The 23,439-nt window shown below is 38.4% G+C and overlaps 1 protein-coding gene across 3 annotated transcripts in view; it reads left to right on the top strand.

Moving 5' to 3' along the window:
• The window catches only part of SLC44A3 (solute carrier family 44 member 3), a 38,560-nt gene extending 18,086 nt beyond the window's left edge, over positions 1-20,474 (top strand). For 2 of the 3 annotated variants that reach the window (XM_051799109.1, XM_051799090.1), the window contains exons 11-16: positions 4,969-5,125; positions 7,442-7,519; positions 16,339-16,476; positions 16,941-17,177; positions 19,006-19,104; positions 20,217-20,474. In XM_051799109.1, coding sequence (XP_051655069.1) covers positions 4,969-5,125; positions 7,442-7,519; positions 16,339-16,476; positions 16,941-17,177; positions 19,006-19,104; positions 20,217-20,222 — 715 coding nt within the window. In that variant the 3' untranslated portion in view covers positions 20,223-20,474. The remainder of the gene's footprint in view (positions 1-4,968; positions 5,126-7,441; positions 7,520-16,338; positions 16,477-16,940; positions 17,178-19,005; positions 19,105-20,216) is intronic. The other variant, XM_051799099.1, reaches the window with a different exon arrangement.
• Positions 20,475-23,439: the final 2,965 nt, after the last annotated feature.

Raw genomic sequence — 23,439 nt, forward strand, 5'->3', positions numbered from 1 at the left:
TCCAAATGAGAAGCCATGGTAATTGGTAATTTCATGTATTCATAGGCATTGACCTTTTTGTAAGTGTTCATCCCTGCTCTGGGTTTTCCTTTATTCTTACTGCATAACTGCCTGGTCTATTACTCTTTTTTTCATTCTGTGCAGTTATTTTCAGTTAACTGTAAATGCTTTAACACCACTGTTAAGTATTCAAAGATGTGTAAACTAGCTTCCTTTAATTTTATACTGCCCTGGAATGTAAATGTGGAGGAAATGAGTAAAAGTAAAACGAAATTGAGTTGGTTTCATGCACTCGTTGCAGGGGAAGATTTAAATCTCACAATACGTGGTTGAATTGTTTGACAATGAAGAGAGCAATAGCCTGATAACATTTTCCCTCATAAGTATTTTATGAGCTCTCACATCCTCATTGCTCTGTACTTCTGTGCCCAGTGATGAGATTTTCTGATTGTGAAAAACTCTGGCATTTAAGGCATTTTTATTTTGTATTAGAGGAATATGTCAATAACCTCAATTTGTTAAAAAATTAATGTTGGAGGAAGGTAATGTGAGAGTGAGATGGGGAGCCTGGCGGGAGAGGACTTGGGGACCCTGGAGCACTGGCGGCAGCTGCCCAGGACCATCTGGCTGGGCAGTTGGGAAGGGAGGCTTTAGGCTTCTCCAAAACTTAGGAAGCAGCTTTCTGCTGATGGTCAGGATGTATCCCTGGATGTTTCAGTGCCTGATCAAGAGGCCTGCTGCCTCCAAATGGTGTGTTCCTCTCAGCACAGCAGAGACACCAGTGCAGGCTCTGTCTGCAGGAGTGGCTCCATAAAGTTTTCCTGCAGCAGCCAACAGCCATGCTGTTCCAGCCAAAGTAACAGGGCTGGAAGACTGGTAAAAGCCAGTGTCCAGCACTGTTTTAAGCAATGTTTTACCATCCCATCCAAAAAGCCAAGGCAGGACAATGTCTAACACCATTTTGGGAGCCTGTCCCTGACTGGATTCTCTACACAGCCAACAGCTGTGCCACTGAACTGGTGCTTAGGTAAAAGAGCAAAACCTACAGTGTTGCTTTTTAAAAAGTTGAGATTCGTAGAGTGACATGGTCTCATTCTACTGTTTTACATGGCATGATAGCACCTGAAAAGGGAGGGACTTGCATTTCTGATGTCATCTCCTTTTTTCCTATTGGAGCTCTAAATGCAAGGAACTTGCATGGCTGAGCTGCTGTGGATAGTGGGCTGCTCTTTTCTTGTAAGCACGTGGAGGAACCTCAGCTTTAGCAGCTGAATGCTGGGGCACTAAAGATTCATTTAAACTGGCTTGAGAAAGGACAGGAAAGTCAAGTAGTTCTGCTGAGTTCCTGGGCTACAGTGCATTTTGGTACATAAATCCCCATATAAATCCCATATAAATCCCCAAGGCAAAGGCACTGTCCATATCTTGTTCACACAGAGCAGGGAAGCACCTGTAGAAACTGCTGTGATGACATTTACTGCTCTGTCAGGGACTTCCGCTTTCCAGCTATTTTTTACTGCTGCAGGAACTGGCTGTCGAGTACAGAAGGTTCCTGCTCCAATTGTATTGAAATCATTTTGTACCTCTACCACTGAGCTCTCCTCTTGCTTGCCAGGTGACATGTACTGTGTTGATAGAGTTGTGTTTGGAAGAAAATGCAATTTTTCTGTGGTGGTAATCCCTTTTCCTGGCCTTCAGGCTGCCAGTATGGATCTGCAGAGACGCAGAGCAGCACAGGAATGGGGAGGGGATGGTTAGCTGCAGGAGCACTCACACCATCAAGGGCAAGGGTTATCTCGAGCTGTTCCAGCAATTCTGAGCTTGTCTGCTGTGTGTTTTTAATGTATTCCCTGGGGCAGCATCATAAAGGCATGTCATAAGAGTTTGTTTATGGTATCTTACAGAGAGGCTTTCTTCTTTGCTTGTAAGTGCTCTGAGGAAATGGCGTGGCCTTTCCCTGCGGAAATCTCCTTCCAGAGCACACACAGCAATGTGCTGCATGGCCAACAGCCACAGTGCCACTGCAAATGGGAAGGGCTGAGGGTTGCTCTAGTTGGGATTACCTTTGCAGGTTACATGCGTTTGACCTGTACTACCATGAATGAAAATATATTTTGCCTTCTTTTATGTTAGATGAAACATGAATACATGAAAGATTTTATTAATCTATTAAAATGAATAGAATTCTTTTCTTAATGATTACTTCTTACAGCTTGTGGAAAGGGCTCAGTATTTTAAAAAACCTTCTTTGTTACTACTGGTGTTTTACATGAAGGTTTATTTTCATCTTGGTGTGCTTAGGTGTTTTGTGTGTAATTACCTTTCAAGGAGAAGGTTTTTTCCCTTTTCTGGTATTAAAGGAAGGCGATATGGTAACTTGATCCATGTCACAGGCATCACTGTCCTGTCCATGTTTGAGCTTATTTAGTAACTCCAGTATGTCAGTGCACAGGTTTGAAATTAAGGAAGTCTATAAGCAAATGTAATCTTGACACATTTTTTCTTCTCACAAAACCAATGTTTTTAAAATGAAAGCCAAGATGCATGTGTGATCATCTGATTCAAGGAACTTAGCATTAAAAAAAAATTGAGTGCCACAGAGCTCACAAGAAAATAAGAGAATTGGCAGTACTGAAGAAAGAAAATTATTAAAAGATGACCTGGTACTGAATACAGGTCCAGAGGATACTGGAATAGTAGTGTTCCATGTAAATCAAACAATCTCTTGGTAATATAAAATAGAAATACCAAAGAGGAAAAGAAAGCTGTGGCCCTACTCAGTCTTATAATAGTTTTCCCTGATAACTTGTGTGCATGCAGTGGATTTCATGTGCACAGAATTCACTGTATAATATGAACTGCCTACAAAATTCATGCATATGGCTGACTATGCTTGTGCCAAAGTCACTTCAGGATTGCAGACATGTACAAAGGTGGGTGAAACTTCAGCCTTAGGGGTAACAGGAGTAGGTGGATGATTGAACTAATATTGAGCTTGTTTAGAGTCAGAAGCATCACCAGTTGTATTTAGCCAGTTTCCTGTGTTTCCTACTCTGAGCCAGAATTATAAGGAAAATCTGTTCCTTTTTAATCTGTTTGGAAGTAAAGCAAGAAATCTTAACAGATCCTATTCTTGTGATAATTCCTTTGCTAGGAAAAGAAGGTGTGGAAAAGCTTGGGTGAGAAAATGTGTAAAAATTTATCAAAATTAAGTTTCACATTTTGACATTGCTGCTCATTATTCAGTCCTGCTAAAAATAACAAAACCCTTCTTCATTTTTCTCTTAAGTAGCAAGTACAGTATTAAAATGAGTAAACTTTCTCCTTTCTGTGTTTCTTATCAGTTGTTAAGCTTTAACTTGCAGAAACTTAATAATTTGTATTCCAAGATCAAACTGAGTATCATATGTAAAGTGGTGTATGGGGGAGAAAGAAACAGTGGTTCAATATGAATAGAATAACTCATCCATATTGCAATATATGTGTTCCTAACAGAGAAACCTGATGACTTAAAAAAAACCCAACCAAACTGCCTTATTCAGTATAAAATTCCACTATCCCCTAAGCTGTTCCCCTAGTTGTAAGATCAAAAATAATAAATACAGCAACTGCTTTTCTGGAATTTCCTATTTAAAATAATGTGGTATATTCACATATTTAAATACAGCTTCTCAGCTGCAAAGTATTTGAAGTTTTGAATGAACTGCAGTGATACCTTCAGGATTCTTGCAGAACTATAATACCTATCTTGATATAGTGTGTATAATATAAATCCTTACTGAAGTGAGGATTTAATAAAAGTATAATTTTAGAGCTTTTTAGCATTTTATTAGTGTCTTTTAATTTGTTAGTTTCCTGTGAAAACCATTTATTTTTTCAAGAAAACAAAGATTTTGAAGGAATCACTTCTGAACACAGGGCTTCTTATTTGTGATATGAGGTCTGATCTTTAGCCAAACTGCTGCTGGTTCTGTTGCCTAAGTAAATTTTTCAGTGTTGGGCCAATTGCTTGAGTTGCTTTATAGATGAATATTGATCAGATGAATATTGAATATTTTTAATCCTATGAAACAGTTTTTAAAGGAGTAAGGGAGTGTCTTTAAGTTGATTTCCTAGGTTTTATGTAAATTCTTGAGAGCTGTGTTATACTACTGTCTGTAAATGACTGACATTAAAGTCATTAAAGTCAGAGCTTTATAAAGGAACCAAGAAAATAAAACTTGTATTCAGGCCATTTTTTTTGTCTTTGCTTTTTGATTTTGGCAGAGACATTATTTCTCCAAAATAATGCAGGTTATTTTGCACTAATAGTACAAATTTTTAGTCTAAATTATAATTCTAACCACATAGTAGAATATTCCTTTGTGTGTTTGTGTATTCCCTTTTAAAAGAAATCCTGTTGAGTGAGAACAAACAAAAAAAAAATCATCATTTGGACAAAATGTAAAACAAAATTTGACCAACTTGCAACTATAAAAGTAGATAGCAGCTCTCAATTTTATATTTGAGAATTTGTAATTTTTTTCTAGTTTTAATTTTACCTCTAAGCAAGAAATGGTGGATTCATTCCCTCAGACAAAAATCTTACAGAAACAACAGTCAAATGAAAGATTGCAGCAAATAAGAGAAGTGACAGAAACTGGAGAGAGGTGTTCAAGGAGTGCTCTCAGATATTATTCACTTCTGTATTTTCCGTTGTAGTTTTTTTTTCTAGATATTTTTCTATTACAGGAAACAGTCATTGCTTAAGAACTAAACTAATCCAATGGAACTTTTAAACTTTGGTTTTTTGTTTTTTTTTTACTAAGTTGAACACTGAGATGAAGTCAATAGAAAAACTGGAGTAGCTCAAGTAGGAAAGGAGATAACAGCTTAATCCTTAAAATTTTGACATACTGAAAAGACACAATGCTTATCTTCTTAAATAAGTTTCTAAACCATTTCTAAATTGTTTGCTTTTCTTTCTAGAAATAAAAATAGCCCACCACCTCACCCAGTCCTGTCTTCCATATCAGTTCTCTTTTGCTACCATCTAGGAACTGCTGTCAAGGGCTCATTTCTAATCACAGTACTGAGAATACCAAGGATTGTTCTTTTGTTCCTTTATAATGTCCTAAAACAAAAGGTAGGTATATACTTCTGAAACACTATTAAAATAGTAATTAACAGGTGAGATCACGGGGGAGAAAAAGTGAAGAATATATTTCTTGCTTAAAACTGGATGATATTACATGGATTTTATATTTTATCCTGTTTTCTTCATTAAGAAAGCTTTTTTTCCTCTCATCTCAGATATCAGTGCTTCCTTTTTTCTCTCAACTCAGATATTTTTAAAAGCATAAAATACCAACATTTAAACCACCCTTTACTTAGTCTTTACATGTACGGTTTTTATGAAGAATAAAGGAAAAAATTGGCAGAATGCTCTATTAAAAATATTTTGCATCATAAATTTTTAAAAAGCAAATGTAAGAATATTGTTGGATATAAGATCTGTTATAGAAAATATTTCATCTACTTTGTAATATGAGTTTATAATATATGAAATAAGAACTATTCCTGAGATTTGTGTAGTATCCAAAACACATCTTTTAAGATATATAAAACATATAGCTGGGCCGTTTTGAATGTGTTTTTCCTTCTTTTTACCTTTCATGCATTGTCACATCTGTTATCTTCTGCTGGAAACATATCACTGTACTTCATTCTGGCACTTTGGCAAGGATGAGAGGTCTCTCATGCTCCTTTTAATAAGATAGAAAGATGTGGATGTGCAAGTGTCTGGGTTTATGTCTTATGAAAATTTTGGTTCTAAAACTTGGTGAGTTGTGTAAACTAAGAACTTTGTATAAAGATGATAGGTGGGATGACTTAGAATTCTGCTCTTAGAGAAAGCAGAATAAGTGGACTTATTGGGTGCGTGGTTTTGTAATCTGAATAACTGTAGATTTAATTAGCAAAGAAGGATGATTTGTGTCTGCAGCAATGTGCTACAGGCTCCTTTTGGTCCAGTTCCCAAGCATTCAGCTGAGGATGTTACATGACCCATAGCTGTAACTGCTGCTGAAGAGGCTAGAAAGTGCTGTGGCCAGCTCTTGTCCTCAGTCCACAGAAGGATTCCCCCCAAGAGTAACCTTATCCCTTCTCATGGGGGAAAGGACAGACTGTGGTCCCTTTCATTGAGGCCCTTTCCATAGAGGGCCAGAGCAGTGGAACTGAAGGCTGGAGAAGTGATGCTACATTCTTGTAGAACTCACCCAGGCTTCACCACCCTTGCAAAAAATGCTGCTGTTCTCTGTGAACAGAGGAAAAGTCAGGGGTCTGCAGGTAAATTTACAGATAGTTTCTCCACAGTAGTCTTGAAGCAGTCAGAGAGGAGATTGTAGTTGGAGTCCCTTGCTCTAGGCTTTTAACAAACTGTACTTACTGAGATAATACAGTTTTAGTACAACCATTTGTCCAGCAATACATGGCAAGAGTAAAGTCTGTCAGGAGTTTTCATGTACAGTCACCATTTTAAAGGATTTATTCCTGGAATATTTTCATGAACCTTTTTGGGAAAAGTTGGGAGGTTCGTGGTTTCTGCACAAACAACGGGAGTTGTTGGGATCTGAGTTTTCCCGTAGTGACTGGAAGATCTCTGCTTTCCAAATTAAGACAAAAACATTCTGATCCCTTGAAAAAGAAAGTTAAAAAGACTCAAATATCCCTGAACTGAATTTCCTTTTGTTAAGAAAAACAGCCAGTTAAATTTGTAAGGCTACCATGGCTACCAAGATGTCTTTTTCGTGTCTTGCAGCATTGTGATGAACAGTTCTGAGCTCATGATGTGATGGGGGTACAGGAACGTGAAAAAAACAGTGAGCTTTATTGCTCTGTTTCTAGTATGAAATTAATATAGATCAATGGTTTAAGAATAGTCTGTTCTACAAGCTTTTTCTTCCTGTCCTGAAAAATGTATGTATGCTCTGAGTCAAAACACATATATGTGCATATAAGGCCTTCTACCCATGCTTTTTTTTTGTTCATTAGGGTACCAGTCATTTCAGAACTGCGAGGGTTTTTTGATAAACAAAAAAGTTCAAAATATGTCAGTGAACTCCCTGATCTCTGCAAAGTACTGTAAGGGTTACTGACTTGCCTGCCTGTTTTGTTCTCCAAGCAGCTGTTAGCTCACAAAGCTGCTTGCAGCACTTATTTTCTTTTCCCAGAGAAGAATCTTCCATCCACAGGAAGAAAAAAATGCGTACAGCTCATCAGTCATTAATACCGAAGGGTCTGAATTAAAAACAATTCTTATAATCCTAATGGAAATATCTGCTGCCTAAGTGAACACTTTATTAGAAGGGTCAGACACCTGTAAAGCAAGTTTTTTCTAAAATGGCGGTTTTGTTTGAGCCTAATTATGTGTCCAGTAACCAATCATTTCATTTTATTGCAGAAGAACACAAAGTGCCTGTTCAAGTGCTGTTTCTGCTGGTTTTGCTGCCATGAAAGTTGCTTAAGACCCTTTAACCAGGTATGATCTGTCATCTCTGTCACTCAGCCTAGTCTGGATGCTGTGTGTGGGTGCCAGCCCCGTGACACGGCTAAAAGGCTACAGCCAGTGCATGCAGGCCAAAGTTTCAAGCTAGGCACCTAAACTAAAGAAACAAAAAAGCCTTCAAGTGCAGATGGAACTTGTTGCAAAGAAATGGGGAATTGACAAACATGCAAGGTGCAAGATTTTAGAGAACTTTTTAATACAGCTTGAGACAGCCCTTTCAGAGGGCCACTTGCTATTTCTGTAGGTAAGAAGACAACATTTTGTTGAGATGTACCAGACAGACCACTGAAACACAGAGGGTCCAGGTGGAAAGAAGCAACAAAGAATTAAGAAAAACACCTGGAGATGTGTCTTTGAAATAGATACAGTGTTTTCCACCTCTAAGTCTTTAATAAACTTGAACTCCTGACTGATTGCCATTATCAGTATATCTGGGAATATGATCCATGACCTTAGAAGTCTTGTCTAAAAAGTGTTTTTATTGGAAAAGGATGATTTCTGACATACAGCAATTTTTCTGATACTAGACACATATTTTTTCCTTTTCTCCAAATGTGTTCCAGCTTTATATACATAACTATAAATAATAGGTTTTTCTCTTTGTCATTCCCCTTTTTTATCTCTGGTGACTGTGATATTCTTAATGTGAAAGGGAGTCAGATGTTCATGCCCATTCCTAAATCTCTGACTGCTGAGTTCTTTGTTCTCATTGCTGAAGGCCGTAGTGAAGTAAACAAGACAATTCTCATAAAGGGTCTGACTTCTCCTCTTAAGTACGTGCATAAGTTTGATCTTGGACAGCTATGAAGAGAAAGTTTTTAATTTAGTTCAGCCTAGATTAAATACTTGTGCAGTGAAATCTTTGATGAATTTTCCAGACTTACGTTTTCTAGGTAGGTCTTATGGTCACTGACTTGGTGAGGAATATCAGAGTTCATTTTGATTCCAGGCTTTCCATTTGTAGTTACCCTTTCCCCTTGACCTGGCTCCCTGCCTTTCAAAGAGATATCCAGCATCTTGTATTTACTTTCTCCAGCTGTTGTATGCTATGTGTTTGTTAAAACAATTAATTACTGTAATGTTCTTCCTTTTGTTTCAGAAGGCTGTATTGTAGCTCTTGTTCCCTTAAAAGATTTCCTGTTTCCTAATCTATTGTAGGCAAATTTCTATTTTCATGTGAGTTGTGGTTTTTAACCTAATGATCAAAATACAATGTTTGCTGTTAGATAATTGTTTGAATACCTTTTTGGCAATGGTTGGAGAAGAAGAATAGGTTTTAATAGAAATCTTATCTGTATGAAGGGCTAACATTGGTCTTAAATTATTTCATAGAGTAATTCATGTATCTAATTAGTTTTTTCAGCCCCCTTAATGAATATGTCCAAGCCTATTTATTAAAAAATATATTTTTACTAAGATTGAAAATATTAATCTTTAGGTTTGTAAAATCTGTGGCCAAATGTAAAAGAGGAAAAAAAAAGGAAAAAAAATCTCCAGTTTTAAGCAGCTTTGACATATTGCTTGATTAACAGAAGTAGTAAACTCTTAAAAGCTCTTACTGAGATTGGTGAAAGCTTCTGGAAATAACCTTTAATTTTCCCATAGATGTTGAACATGGACTTGAGAGTAAGACTTGGAGGAGTTAAGAAATTGCTTGTACCTACATTTCTAAGTTCAAATTTTGATTTTTGTATGAGCTGAAATCACTGAAATGTGGAACAGCTGTTATAAAAGTTGGTCCAAAGATCATTGTGTACATTAACATTCCTTACTATATTTTTGCCTTTTATTCTAGTATTACTTTCACTATAGTAATAAGCATATAATTAACTGAAACTCTAAAAAAAAAAAAAAAATCCCACTACTTCTGCACTACTTTCTTTTCAACCTGTTGCTACACTGCTTAGGTGATTTAAATTTTTTCTGCTCCTTCATTCACAAGTTTCATCAGGATTAAACAGAGTCCCTTGTTTTCCCTCTGAGAAACTTGCAGATGAGAAACAGGTGCTGGAGGAGGTAACTCTGGTGATAGAGTGCAAGCTTCTTTCTTCCCATGCAGAATGAACCAAGTGCTCTGTTAGATTATCAGAGAGTACTTCTCAGGCTGCAATGCCATCTTGCAGGTGGGATTTAACACTGACTTTGATAGTCGCATACGTCCCTGAAGTGACTCATTCTGCGCAGGCTCAGCTAAGTTTCTGTTCAGCTCTCTTGGCAGTTAACTGAAACAGGCCAAAAAGTTACCCTGTCATCTTCCCATTATGACAGTGCTGAACTGGATGCTGACAATTGCCGTATTTCCAGTGGTGGTTGTTGGAGGAGGGGTAATGTAAGCCCAGTGTCCTGTGCAGATTGCAATATGGATAATTACATTCTGCCTTCCTAAATTTCTCTTGAATTTGCAACTGGATCCTGTGCTAAACTGTGGTGTAGTGTTGCTATGTGCTGTTAAACAGTTCACTCCTTAAGCTGTTCCATTTCAGTCATGGGCAAAGTGATTCATGTGTGTGTATAATCCATTAGTAACAATTGTAAAGCACTCTGGGTTCTGTGGCTGAAAAGTGCTTTCTGAATATAAAGTCATTATCCTTACTTGACAGTTCTGTTTGCCAACCCTTGTCAGAATTACCATAGATTTTTCATCTTCTGGCTCTGATGGCTTCAGTATGTTCCAGATAAACATATCCAGTCATCTCAAGTAAAATCTAGGCTATTGAAATTTCTCTGCTGTAAAAAGAATATACCATTTTTTAAATGTGGTTTCGGAACTACAAGGTCTGTGTCTCTCCTGCTTTCTGAAGTTGTAGTGGCAGTCTTAACTTTTGATACATCAAAGCACTCACACACTTTCCCTTTACAGCCCTGTTGCAGGGATTTTTATTTTTTTAAGCAGTGCAACTATTTCAGGATAGTTTTGCATTTCTGTGTCTGCTTTGTGTTCATCTGCAGCCAGTTGGCAAAGGGGCCGCTCCAAAGTGCAGTGCCTGGGTTTCTGAAGGAGCTGCTGAGCAGTGTGTGGTTTCTCTGTTTCCATCAGTGCAGTTACTTGCAGTGTAGCCTTCCTGCCCCTGTGGCAGCCGTGTCTGAATTCGGCAGTGTGTAGCCTGCATTTGCTACTCCTGAGACCCTTCCCTCAGACTGAGAGCTAGCAACTGTCTAGTGTAATAAACCAGGAGCAAGTCTGTCTAATGGTTGTATATCCATGGCAGTTGGTTTTCTCTTAAACTTTGGATGGCAGCCTATCAGGAGGTTGCAGTTAAATGTCTTGTGGAGAATTCACCTAGATAAGACCAAAACTCATGCATGCTAATGTAAGCACAGTTCTCCTCTGCATGCCAAACACATTGTGCCTCACCCCATCAAGTACTTCTTTTTCCTCCCAAAAACAATACTGCATTTTAATGTTACTGGCAAAATTGCTTCTAGATATTGAGCTGAATTTTCAATCCTCTTGAAAATACAGTTGAATAACTTGTTAATCTTTAGTGGAATTGTATTTTAAATATGTTTATTTTCCTTGTAGAGGCTTTATGCATGTGATAACAGGAAATAAAATTCTTTAGGTCTTTACTTGCTCTGTAGGATGAACCATGTAGGGGATAGAGTTGAACAACGCTGACTAATTCTTATTTTGATACCTCTCTCTTCTGCAAATATAATGTGGAATGGAAATAAATGAGAGCTGTGCTTTTTGGACTGCTTGAAAAAATTGAGGAGGTTATTGAAGGGTTTCTTACAGATGAAAATTAGCTGAAGAATCAAATATAACCATTTCTGTATTAGTTGTGTGCTTATTGGTTGGAAATGGAGGAGGAGAATATTCTCCCTGTATTTGTCAGCCACAGGGCAATAGCCTTTAGTTAATAAGGCTGCAGAAAGCACAGTCAGTCCTGGAAAGTGTGAGATGAAATACTTGCACTGGAAAGAGAGGGATAAATGCTGTTGTACAAGTTGCTGGTTAGGAGATCAGGCTTATTTCACAGGAGGGACTGGAATATCCTGCGACAAATGAAGGGTAAGAGCAAGCCCATTGGCATCTATGGGAAAGTAGGGAGGGATAAGAGCCAGGCAATATCAGCAGAAAAATGACTAGATGTAAATTGTTCATGAGTGAATGTTGTCTGGAATTTGGAAGAAGGTTGCTAAGGACAGAGGGACAACTGTCTGGGATAGCTCCAAATGTAAGGGCTGGGAGAGGGAGAAGTCCTAAGTGGTTTAAAGAGGGAGCTTTCCACTTAAGAGAAGATTTGTATAATGTGCTAATCTGAAATAGCCAGGGACTGGAGTGGCTGGAAGTCTCTTCCAGTCTTATGTCCTCATCTCTTCGGTGGGGCCACACAGGCCTGCGTTGCTCTCTTTCCAACCCCTATCATTTCCAACTCATGATCCATCTTTCTCACTGGGTCATTAACTGTTGCACAGCAGCCAGCCACAGAAATGTCATTGCCTCTTGCTACCATTGGATTTTGTTTTCTGAGGGGCCTCCACTGGCAGCGATGACACTTGGAAGCTAAGACACTTAAAAAGGTCCAGCCTGAGCTGCACTGTGCTGCAGTGGGTGTAGCTAACCAGGGTAGCCCCCAGGAGAGATGGCAGCAACAAGATAAGATCAGGCTGAAAATACCAGCAGAGCAGAAAAAGCTGAACTGGGATGTGAGACCAGCATGTCTCCTGCTTCTTTTTTAAGAAGGTTCTGTTGCTATGGCAATTCTCTCTTCCCCAAGCTCATTTTATGAAAGCAAGCCCTAGAATGGAGGACTGAATTCAGCTGTTACACAAAGTAGCAATTATTCTCAACAATTGGGGAACTTACGACCTGGATCTGAGCCACAGTGCCTTTCTCATGAAACTAGCCGGTCAGTTTTTCCAAGACCTTTGACATTCTGTGTTATGAGGCACAGAAGGATATAATCTTTAAATAGGGTTTTTTTGCATACTGTGGTATTTGGAAATATATAAACATTCACATTCCTTATTTATTAATCCTGACACTGAGAAATCAGTATCTAGTTCCCAGGCCCCAGAAGAGCCAGAAGAAGCTTGTTTTCTTCAGGGAGGTGGTGGTACAGGACCAACTTGCTGGTGCAAGGATAAAGACTGCTCCTGACCCACAATCTCCCATGCCTTCTGATCAATCATATGATATTGATGCTCTTATTGCTTGCTTGTCACCGTATCAGAGACTACAATTGTAAAATATCAATTCATAAAGGAAAGATAAAAACATAATAACTATAATATGTATATAAGGATCAGACTTAGTCTCCTTCTAGCTCAGTATCCCATCTCCAACAGTGGCTGTGAGTGAATGCTAAGATAGAACAAGAGGACATTGCCCTGCCCCTGTGCTCTTTCTGAATCTGTTTTCAGCCTAGGGACTTCTTGAGCTGAGTGTTTTCTGTGTGTTTAATATCTCTCAGCTGATTCCTTTTCCCTGAACTTCCCAGTCTCCCTTGAGCTCATGCGAACTTTTAGCAGCTAAAGCATCCTTTGTCCAGCAGTTCACAGTTTACAGATTTATAGTGAGAAAAAATACCATCTGTTTTCAAATTTGGCTTCTACTACTTCATATGGTTCTCCCCCTGCCTGGGTTTTGTCTGGAAGCAGCAGTGATCCATCTAACCCTACCTACCCTGTCTGCATTTCTCATGAGTTTGTAGCCCTCTTACTGCATCCTCCTTCAGTTATCTCTTTTCCAGACAGGGGAGCCTGGTGTTCCCCAGACAGAAGACATTCCATAACTTTTGGATCATTCCTGCTGATCTTCGCTCAAACATTTTCAAGTCCACTAAAGCTTTGGTGCATGGAAAAAGAATGCATTCTGTAGAAAAACACAAATAACATGTTTCTAAATTTTAGCAGGTTCTTAACTGACCATGGTCTACCATCTTAGCCTTCTCAACTATCTTTAATTTGAAAGGCATTAGATTGTTGTCCATGCCCTGCAATTGCAAAATTAATGGGATATCTAAGCTTTTTATTCCAAAGTCCAAAATTATTTGCTAATATTGATAATAGTTCGTATGTATTAGGTGTTCTCTGGTGAGTAAGGATGAGAAATTGTTTGAGCTCCTTTCTGTGCCACACTGAATTTCATGGAAACATACATTTGCTGAAGTGTTAGTCATGTTTTGTTAGAACGTGTAGATTTCTGTGTGGCTGGATGGGACCAGAGTATGGGGTCTGTATGACAAACTTGGGAATTGTGAGGAAAGTGTATGGAAAAGGATTCTAGGCTGAACAAGAAACCTTCCAAATATTTTTTTTTCTCAGAAATGTTTTTGGGGTTTTCTTTGCAAAAAGGTGGAGATGACTTGGCTAAATCTTCAACTTGTACTAGTAATATTCTTGCTTTGCCTATGTCTGACTAGTTTTGTAGCCTTCAGCAGTTCATTAAGTTTTGTCTCTCTCTTATAATGTTGGATTATTACCTGGCTGCCTTTGTGTCTTGAATATTATGATTTGTTAATGCTTACATGATTTGTTTAAGTTGTAACTGTTGTAAATGCCAGTTTTTATCAACTGGTTTGTAACACGACAAATCCCTGTGCAGGTAGTATACAGTCTCCAGCATTATTTTCAGTCTTTCCAAGATAACTGTTCTAGTTAATAAATATCAGAAATTCTTTTCATTACACATTCTTTGAATACCAAAGTGCCTACTTCAAGAGTGCAAACAAACGGGTATTTATTTTAAGTTTAGAAACAATGTTTGCACAAGAGCATGTGCACTTTCAACTTTTTGATTTTTAAAACACATTTTTAATAATTCATAAATGAATACAAAATCTCTGTTTAATTTATTGGCAAAATTTATACTGACCTCACCAAATGAGGACCTGCTCTGTGAATTTAGCTCTTAAGGGACAGAAACAAACTTAGAAAACACTTTTCAACTTCATGTCTCAGTTCCCTGTCTGTTTAATGGGAATGATGAAACAGACTTAACTCACAGGATGTTATAAAGATAAGTGTACCCGTGTCTGAAATATTCAGTGACAGTCACAGATGGAAGACAGAGGGAACCTGAGGTGAGGCCACCTCCCCTTTGCCCATGTCCTGGGCCAGCGAGGCTGGCACTGGCTGGTCTCTTCCTGCTGCCACATCCTGGGATGTTATGGTGTGACAGCACTCTGCTGGGAAAGGAATAGCATCAGGATGAATGAAACTTAGCACAGAAAGCATTTAATTCCTACTTAGGAATTAAGCAAACTTGCTTGTTTAAACAGATTTTTATGCAGATATTCTATGTGTTTCTATAGAGTTCATTGGAGTCTCTGATTTTGCTTAGAGCAGACAATAAATCCATGGCCTTTATTTATATTTTTCCATCTATTGATGTATTTGCTACCATGTAAGTACAATATTTTCAGAATGTCACTGCTTTTTTGCTTACTATTAGAGAAAAATTGTCTTTTTCATATAAAATAAATAATATCCACAGTAAAGAGACAAAGAATCTTTGCATTTAGTATCTTCCTTTCTCTGTAATAGTTTAAGATAATGTCAATATAGCTTTGCTACACTACAGTATGTTACAGAAATTGCGCTGGGATAAAACTGGACTCTACAGAAATAAATTTTTGCCTTCAGATATCTGAAGTTATTTTATATTTTGAATTTTAAGTAAGAAAAAACAGGTTTTGAACAGGAAGTGTTTTCAGTAGGCCAGTATAATTCACTTTCAGCAAACGAGTTATGGGCTGGTTTTTTTTCACTTCCAGGTGAAGCAGAAAGTAATGTAAGCACCAAGCACATGTTGAGGTGTATCAATTGCTTCAGAACAGTAATCCCCTGCATGCTGTGGTTCTTACAGACCATACCAGATGTGACTAAAGGTTTTGTGGCATAATTTGCCTTCTAATATTTTGAGTAAAGGGAAACTACTCATAAGAATTACTGGTAAAACCCAGCATATGTTTCAAGTATTGTTAGTTCTGCTTTTCTTAGCTGATACTTTGGACATAGTTTAATTTTTCAAACCTCGTTGAGGAGTTCCATAAATGGGACATATATGTCAATTTATGCACAAATGTGAAAATAATCAAGTCCATGAAGGTAAATATTCTATCCTCCCCACCTGTCCAGGCAAGTTTCCACAAAGGGAAATGTAAAATTTTCCATACATTGAAAAACTGGGAGTGCCCCTGCTGTCTGTTGCAGTTCAGAGTGGGGTGGGGCTTGTGACCTAACAGGCGCTGGTCTAGTCCAGGGTCCTTCAGCTGTTCTTTTCCAGTAATTTCCACAGTTGGTTTCATCTTTCATTAAAAGGTTTATTTTATGGCTATAACCATAAGCTTGAATTTCACTAGCATATAAATAGTTTGAAAGCACTATGTATAAAAGCTTTTTAATCATCAGCTTTTAATGACTTGATAAATACATAACTTCATTATTTCACTTACATAGTTTGCCAGCAGTCTTGAAGATAGATAGCAAGTAAGTTCGGGTAGTGTGACTCCCGGTGTTTTGTGGTAGTTGTTTCATATTCATTCAGAAAATTAGGGTAGAGAACTTCAGCATTTTAAAATAAAATTGATAAAGGTGGGTTCAGAAATTTATTTAGTCACTATTGTAGCATTTGCTAATAGTGGAAATTATGTAGAAAAACTCTTGGAAGTTAGAAGCATAATTGTTATAGTAAATTTAAATAAAATTGATGTATTATGCAACATAACTCTTTATATTCATAAAGTCACTATTTCCAAATAGACTTTAAGGCTTTTGCTGAAGTAAAATCTAGATTACAAGTCTTTCCTCTCTCACTGCATTATTATCTTATCTCATTTCAGCATGCATACACAACTACGGCCATAAATGGGACTAATTTTTGTACATCAGCAAAGGATGCTGACTGTATTTTGGCAAGGAATTCTGCTAAACTTGCATCCATTAGCTGTTTTGGAGATTTTCTCCTATTTCTAGGAAAGGTAAGAGTAAGAAAAGTACTGTTTGGTAAGAACAAAGTGAAAAATCAGTTTTGATTATCTTTTCATATACCTAAAGTAAATAAGGTTTATCTTTGTTAAAGTAAACAAAGTTCAGGAGAGAAGAATGTTTGAGGAATTTAAACCTTTTCATAGTCCTTGCAGAGTTATTTAGTCATATTACAGTAGTGTCCTTGGAACCACTCTTGCAGTTTTCGTTGCAACAAGTCTTTGGTAGATACATAGCAAAAGATTGACTCTGCCCTATGGAATTTACACATGGAATTGAAAAGTGTGACAACTATGTGATGCTGGAAACTGCTTAGCTATCTCCCAGCTGAGAAGTGCTGCTAAAATATTGGCTGTAATCTATTTGCCTCAGGGGGTTTGGGGGGTATTTGGCTTTTTTTAAGGAAGATTTCTACATGATTAATGAGGCTGCCCTTCTCTCTCACTACCCTTTACAGGTGTTTGTTGTATGCTTTACTGTTTTTGGAGGATTGATGGCATTTAACTACCACCGGGAGTTGCAAGCTTGGGTAGTTCCTCTGTTGCTGGTTGGATTTTTTGCCTATCTGATGTCCCACAGCTTTCTGTCTGTGTTTGAAGTGACAGCAAATGCCATGTTTCTTTGCTTTGCCATTGATATGGAAACAAATGATGGAACTGCCGAGAAGCCATACTTCGTGGATCAGGAGCTGCTGGTAAACCTCACTGATAACAGCAAAAGATATTTGAGCCATTCTAAGCTTTTAAATACTTCTTCATTCCCCAAGACCTAGTGATTTGAACCCACAGTCTATACTATTTCCTTTCCAACACCTTGGAACAGGATGGATTCAGGGTTACAAGTCGTACGTTAATTTATAAACTGAAGTAAATGGGTTCCTTGACTCCTTTGTGCTTAGCTATGATCTGCTGCCTTTTTTTAGATCACACTCTGTAAGTAGTGAGTGAGTATTTGGGCCTTATTAGATATATCTTCAATACATTGTCGGTAATTAAAAAATATAAAGAAATAGATGCACTAGCTGCAGAAACTGATCCATGGGGTGGCCTAAGTTTAATGTTTATATTTATTGTGACTCACTGTATGATGAAAAAAGTAAACAACAAGGTGCTTCTTGTTGTGAGCAGCAGGTCGGGGATCCATTTCACATCCTATGGATGCTGTAATTCTGAAGAAACTTCATGCAAACCTGAGTTGCTCTGCTTCATACCTTTACAGATTCTTTTGCCAAAACACTGTCTTCTGTCTCTTGATTAAATTCTGCTATCTCTGGACTGATTGTTCTGTGTCTTTACCCTTGTAATTACCATGTTGTATTACCATCACTGTGTTGTATTACCATCAGTATGTAGCTAATAGCAATGGAGAGCTGTATCTGAAGCATTTGAATGTATATGTGCCATCCCTTTCTTATTAAGAGAATATCTGAAGATGCAGATTTTTTTTTCCTTTCATGCTATTTTTGCCAGTTCTGTCTTTTCTTCCATAAACCATGCAACAAAGAAAACCTTAGTGATTCATGAAAAACAAACTCAGCAGCCAAAGTAGCTCACATGACATGAATGTTCTGGATGGATTTCTTCAGGACAGTATCTGAATAACTGGTTTGGTTTTTTTTAATTTTACTTTTTTAATGCTGCTGTTAGAGTCTCTGTAATGTTCATAGAATTTTGTTGAGAACAAAAAAATCCCAAACCCAAAACCAACAAAAAGGCACCTAAAGATAGGCTTAACCCTTTGTACAGAAGAAAGCAGATATATATTCTTTGGCTTTGGTTCAGAACAGTACTTACGCACATGTCCTGGATAGGAATATAACTGAATGGAAAACTCTGAAGCCTTGACCTCTGTTCTTCCCTCTCTGTTTTGCCAAATGCTAAAATACTTCTTAAGCCAATTCTCCTTCATGAAAAAAACAGAGGCTTTCCTTTCTCCACTTCCACACTTTGTGGTAGTTTTTCTTTAACTCTGATCTTAATTCCTTGTAATGAGCCATGCCCTAGGGCCGTGGGTGAAGAGAGGATTTCCCACAGGGCTAAGGAGTCTTCCAAAGAGGACAGACTGTGTACCCTCTTATGGAAAAACTGGGGGCAGCACATCCAAACTCCTCCTCATTATATGATCAAGAGTAAGTCTGCTCACATAGCCAAGAATTTGGAGTTTCCCAACACATTTGTCTGTGTTACAGTCGGATTACAAACATGCTGGGGGTGGAAGGGAGGCTCTGTGGCTCTCAGGACAATATGCAGCAGTGGGCGGAGAGCCAGGCGAGGGATTTCATACAGCCAGAGTCCTCATTCCTGCAGTAGGAGATGTAACAGAGATTTTTGGTTCATTCTTCTCAGTTGCATTCATCACTTTTGCTGCATCTGCAGAGTCCCTCCTGGTATCACTCAGCGCCATCCAGCCAGGAACCAGCTACAGTTTCTTAGCCCCAGGCTAATTATCTTCCTTTACCAGGTATTTTTATTTACCTAATGGTTTGCTTTCCCAAATGATCTCACCCTGGTTTTTGCTCGTAGACCTTTGTGAGTCAGAGTAACAAGTTAACAGAAAGGCAAAACCACAGAAGCACAAGACCTTTCCACGATAATGAAGATGGAACAGAACTCCAACCTATGGTGAGAGAGGAGCGTGGGATATGTGTTTATCTGCCAGCTAGTGTGCTTGTCTTTATGTCTCAAGAAGAATGGATGTAGGTTGTCATGTATCTCCTGATGTCTCACAGCAACCAACTTGCTGTACCCAGTATCCTGTTTTTTCTTGTATTTCTTTCCCTCCTCAGGAAACCTGCTGCTGGTGCAAAATGGATGGATCAAATATTTCTTCTCATCTTTCTTCCCATTCCCCATTGTGCCCAGCAGAGGAAGAGAAAGTCTGGACAGTGGCAAGGGGGTGGGAGATGAATGCTATTCAGATAGCCTTTCAGGCCTGCTGTAGCAAAGTCGGAAGAGTGGTAGGCTGCTTAATGTCATGCCAGAACTGCTGAAGTTCCAGAGCTGTAATATCAAGCCTAGAGGACTTCGCTCTCCATCCCCACCCTTTTTCTTTCTTTCTTTCTTTCTTTATCAGTATATATATTTATTTATTATTACTCTGTTTTATGCTGGGGTAACAAAGCTGAGGTGCCAGAAGGGAGTGTTTCCCCACACCCAGGCTTGGGAAAGCCGTGAGAGTAAACACTCACTGACATCTGAAAAAATATTGCAGATTGCCCAACCTGAGAGGCTGTCCCAGCAAGTTCAGAATCAGGACTAATTTTCCCCAGGCATCAAGGGGGCCAAGCTAGGGCTGCCAGAGAAAGATTCTGCAGCAGCAGCTCCTCTGACACCTACACATGCTGGGCACTACTATGAGTGTTCTCTGCTGTCACAGCTACTTACATGAGTGTAACAGATGTCAGTGATTTTTCTTGATCTGCTGTCCAGAGGTGCCAGGCTCAAGCCAACTCTCACAAAATTCTGTGGGCATTCTGCTATAGGCAGAGTCCTGCTCCTGTTTATTGCTACAGTGGGGGATAGTTGTGCTTAATGTGGGTCTGTTATTGCATTCTTCAGTAATTTTTGCCAAGCACAGAAAACAGAGAGTGAGTGGGTGTTATTCCCTGCAAGAAGATTGTGGATTTGAGACACAAAAGAACCTTAATTGTTTTCCCAGTTTACTCTTATGACATTTAAATGCAGAAACAGAACTAGTGCTACACATTATTTACTCCTTTTTTCTCTCTTTGTAGACTTGAATGTGAAGCACATCAGAATTATGAAAGCAGAGCAGCAATAGCAGAAACAGTCATAGAAGAAAAGTTAAGGTTACCAATACCCCAGGACAAAGTATTAGTTCTCTAAATCTCTGTTGTACTTTCTGCACTGGTAAAATGACACAGTTTGTTTGTACAAATAAAGTATTTTGTGTGTCATCACATCTGATTTTTATTACTACACTTGCTATGATGGTCTGAAAGTTGTTAATAAACAAACTCCTTGTAAATTTCTGTGTTGTCTGACTAAAGTTACTAAGTCAGCAAGATCGTGGAGCTGTTCTTTTCAGCTTTTTGGTATGTCCACTAACGGGATTTTCTTCATGCTTTTCTGGAATACTGCACCAGTCATCCCTGGATCAGTAAACGTAGAAACATTTGTAGAGGAGGCACTCTGAGATAACTGTTTCCTGATTTATTCTGCATATCTGAACAGCCAATGAAGGAACAAACTGAGCTCATTGATGGAAATTACCCTTGATAGAAATTCTCTGTAGTCAAGATAATTAGCAGTTATGAGGTAGGTGTTTCTTTTAATTATACTCTTTTGGGAATGGTTTTTACAAGTTAGTATCATAAACTACCCACCAGCTTCTCTCCAAAGGGCAGCTGAGGAATAGTCCTTGGCTTTTTTTGTAAGTAAAAATAAACAACTACCTTCCTTCTGCAATTGAAAACATGAAGCAGAAAAATTTGTATCTGGATTTAGAGCTTGACAAAATAGCAGATGACAGAGATAAAACAAGAGGACAGACATGAGATAAAAGGATGTTATAAATAATACTTTATAGAAATGTTAGCTGTAACATGGGTGTGAAATATGTCATGGAGGAGTGTAGTGACTGTCAGGACTCTAGTCAGAACAGAAACATGATAAGTGTAGACACTTTTAGAAAAACTAACTTGGTAACAGTCTGCCAGCATTTTCTTGTGAGCAATTTTGAGGTTTGTTTAAACTTTGTACCTGGATCCTAATTATAGTACACGTCATGGGCTCCACCTCATTCTGAACATGGGGTAGTTTTAGATTTTACTCAGTGGCACATTCTCTTTGTACAAAAACTCTTTTGTTTGAGGTGGGAAGATGACTCCAGGGATTTCAGTAAAGTACTCATCAGTATAGGAAGTGAGACATCACTGCAGGTGACTCAGAAGCTGCCTTAATGAATAGATTGATAAACCCTTGATTAGTCAGAGCTTGGAAATGACACACAGAAAAGCTCATTGATGGCCCGAATGAGAAATCTCTTTCAGCTAAATACTGGTCTCCTGCTGTTGAAAGGAGACGAGTTAGCTGTTAGGGAATGCTAAGAAATACTTTTTATTCGTTAGTTAATTAACTGTAGCCTAATTTAATATGAGCCACTTCAAGAAGTTGTGGAATATGGGATAGATGATGAAAAGGGGAAAGAAATAGATTAATTACTTTCTGCCTGGCAGGTGAAGCTGATAATCTACTGTCTGTGACTCGCCACCTTTGGGTATTTCTGGTGTTTGGCTTGTGGATGCTGTGGGAACTGAAAATCCTGATGAATAAAGAATAGCTCTCAAACCCTGAGAAAATGTGCAGATATGGTACTTCCAAAGGGGCAAAACATTTCCTCTGCCATGGGTCCCAGTAAGATTGCTTCCAAATAGTCAGGTCTTTGCAATGTAAACATGTTGTTTACCAATTTACAAACCATAAGAGGTTTGCTTGGAAGTCAAAAAAAAAAAAATCAGTTTTTATTACACATTGGGGATTTCTTCCTGTTTGTATTTGATACTCACACTGCATGTTTTGGCCTTTGACTCAGGAACTCTCTGGTGGAAAAAAAGGAGGGAAATTTTTATCTAAGTATGTCCTTTTCAGACAATGCCTCCTTCAGAGGTTCCTTCCTAAGCTCAAAGACTCTGTGATTCTGCTCATTGCAATTATGATGCAGTGGCATTGCCTTCACTGCAGCTCTGGAGTGGAGAAAGGACACAAATTTTGGGTTGACTTTTAAAGAAGGAAGGTAGTAAAAAATGCCAATTAAGCTGTTTTTGAATGTGTTCCATTATAGCAATGCTGTACTGCCATTAGTCCAGAAATTACAACTGTAACAGTATGTTTTTGAGAGCCATGTATATTATTACAGAAGACTTCCAAATAGACAGCTTTTAATTAAATTTGTATACAAGGATAGCTTTATAGCTCTCAGGTAGAACACAAGACCTCCCAGTCTTACATACACTATGCTAACAATTGTGTCAACAACCTCCAGCTGTAGCATTCCTGTATGGCAGGAGTCCTCACCTGAGTTAGAGGGATAAGGCACTGCTACAGAAGCTGATGCTAGTGCTTGTTTCTGACTGCTGTCTTCCTCTTCCCCTGCAGGATATTGTAGTCAGGCAACTATAAAGTAAGCTGTCTGTAGGCACAGCTCCTGGGAATACAGTTAGTGCTAGTTCTGATGGTGGTCTAAGCCACTTTCAGTAATTTGATGCCTGCCCTGCAAAGCAGCCCAATACTGTGTGGACTCTTCTTTCCTGCAGCTATGGAAGATTCAGTGGAATGAAAGGTACTTTTATAACTATATTCTTTAAAAATAGGAGATAGGGACTATTGGTGTCTGTTTACCAGGAAATGGCTAAATATTGCAGCTTACTGTTTTAAGCAAGGCAGCTTGATTTTGCTCTTGCTTGGTGTCTTCTTCAACCTCTCAATTCAATTATGATTCCACTGGATACCTCTGTGGGTGGAAGAAAACAGGCATACTGAGAAGAGTTTGTGTGTTCTTCTGTTTCTTCTTTTCAAATACATGATAAAGGTGTGTAAGCAGTTTAAAGCCTAGGTTTTGGACTCAGAGCAGGAAGCAGGGCATGGTCAGGCTCTTAAAAAAAGACACTGCTTTCACCTAAACTATAAAAACTACAAAGCTTTTGCTATTGGTCATAGAACTGCTTTTCAGCATTCAATACAAGAGTTCTACATTGTTAGATGCTATTATTTTGAAGGGGGAGAAATAGTATCATTCAAGGAGAGCAGGTCTTAACAGATGACTTATTAATAATTCTCTTGCCTCAGATGAAGGGCTTGGACCAGTGACCTCTAGAGATCCTTTCTAATTTAAATTCTGTGAAATAAATAAGCTTAAGACTTACACAACAAACAGGTCAGTTGAAAGTCAGATCCCCATATCACACTCAATGATAAAAGAAACTAATAGAACAAGCA

This window comes from Manacus candei, unplaced genomic scaffold (genome assembly GCF_025592945.1).
Source record: "Manacus candei isolate 608988 ecotype Guabito, Panama unplaced genomic scaffold, ASM2559294v1 h1tg000005l, whole genome shotgun sequence".
Classification (NCBI taxonomy): domain Eukaryota; kingdom Metazoa; phylum Chordata; class Aves; order Passeriformes; family Pipridae; genus Manacus; species Manacus candei.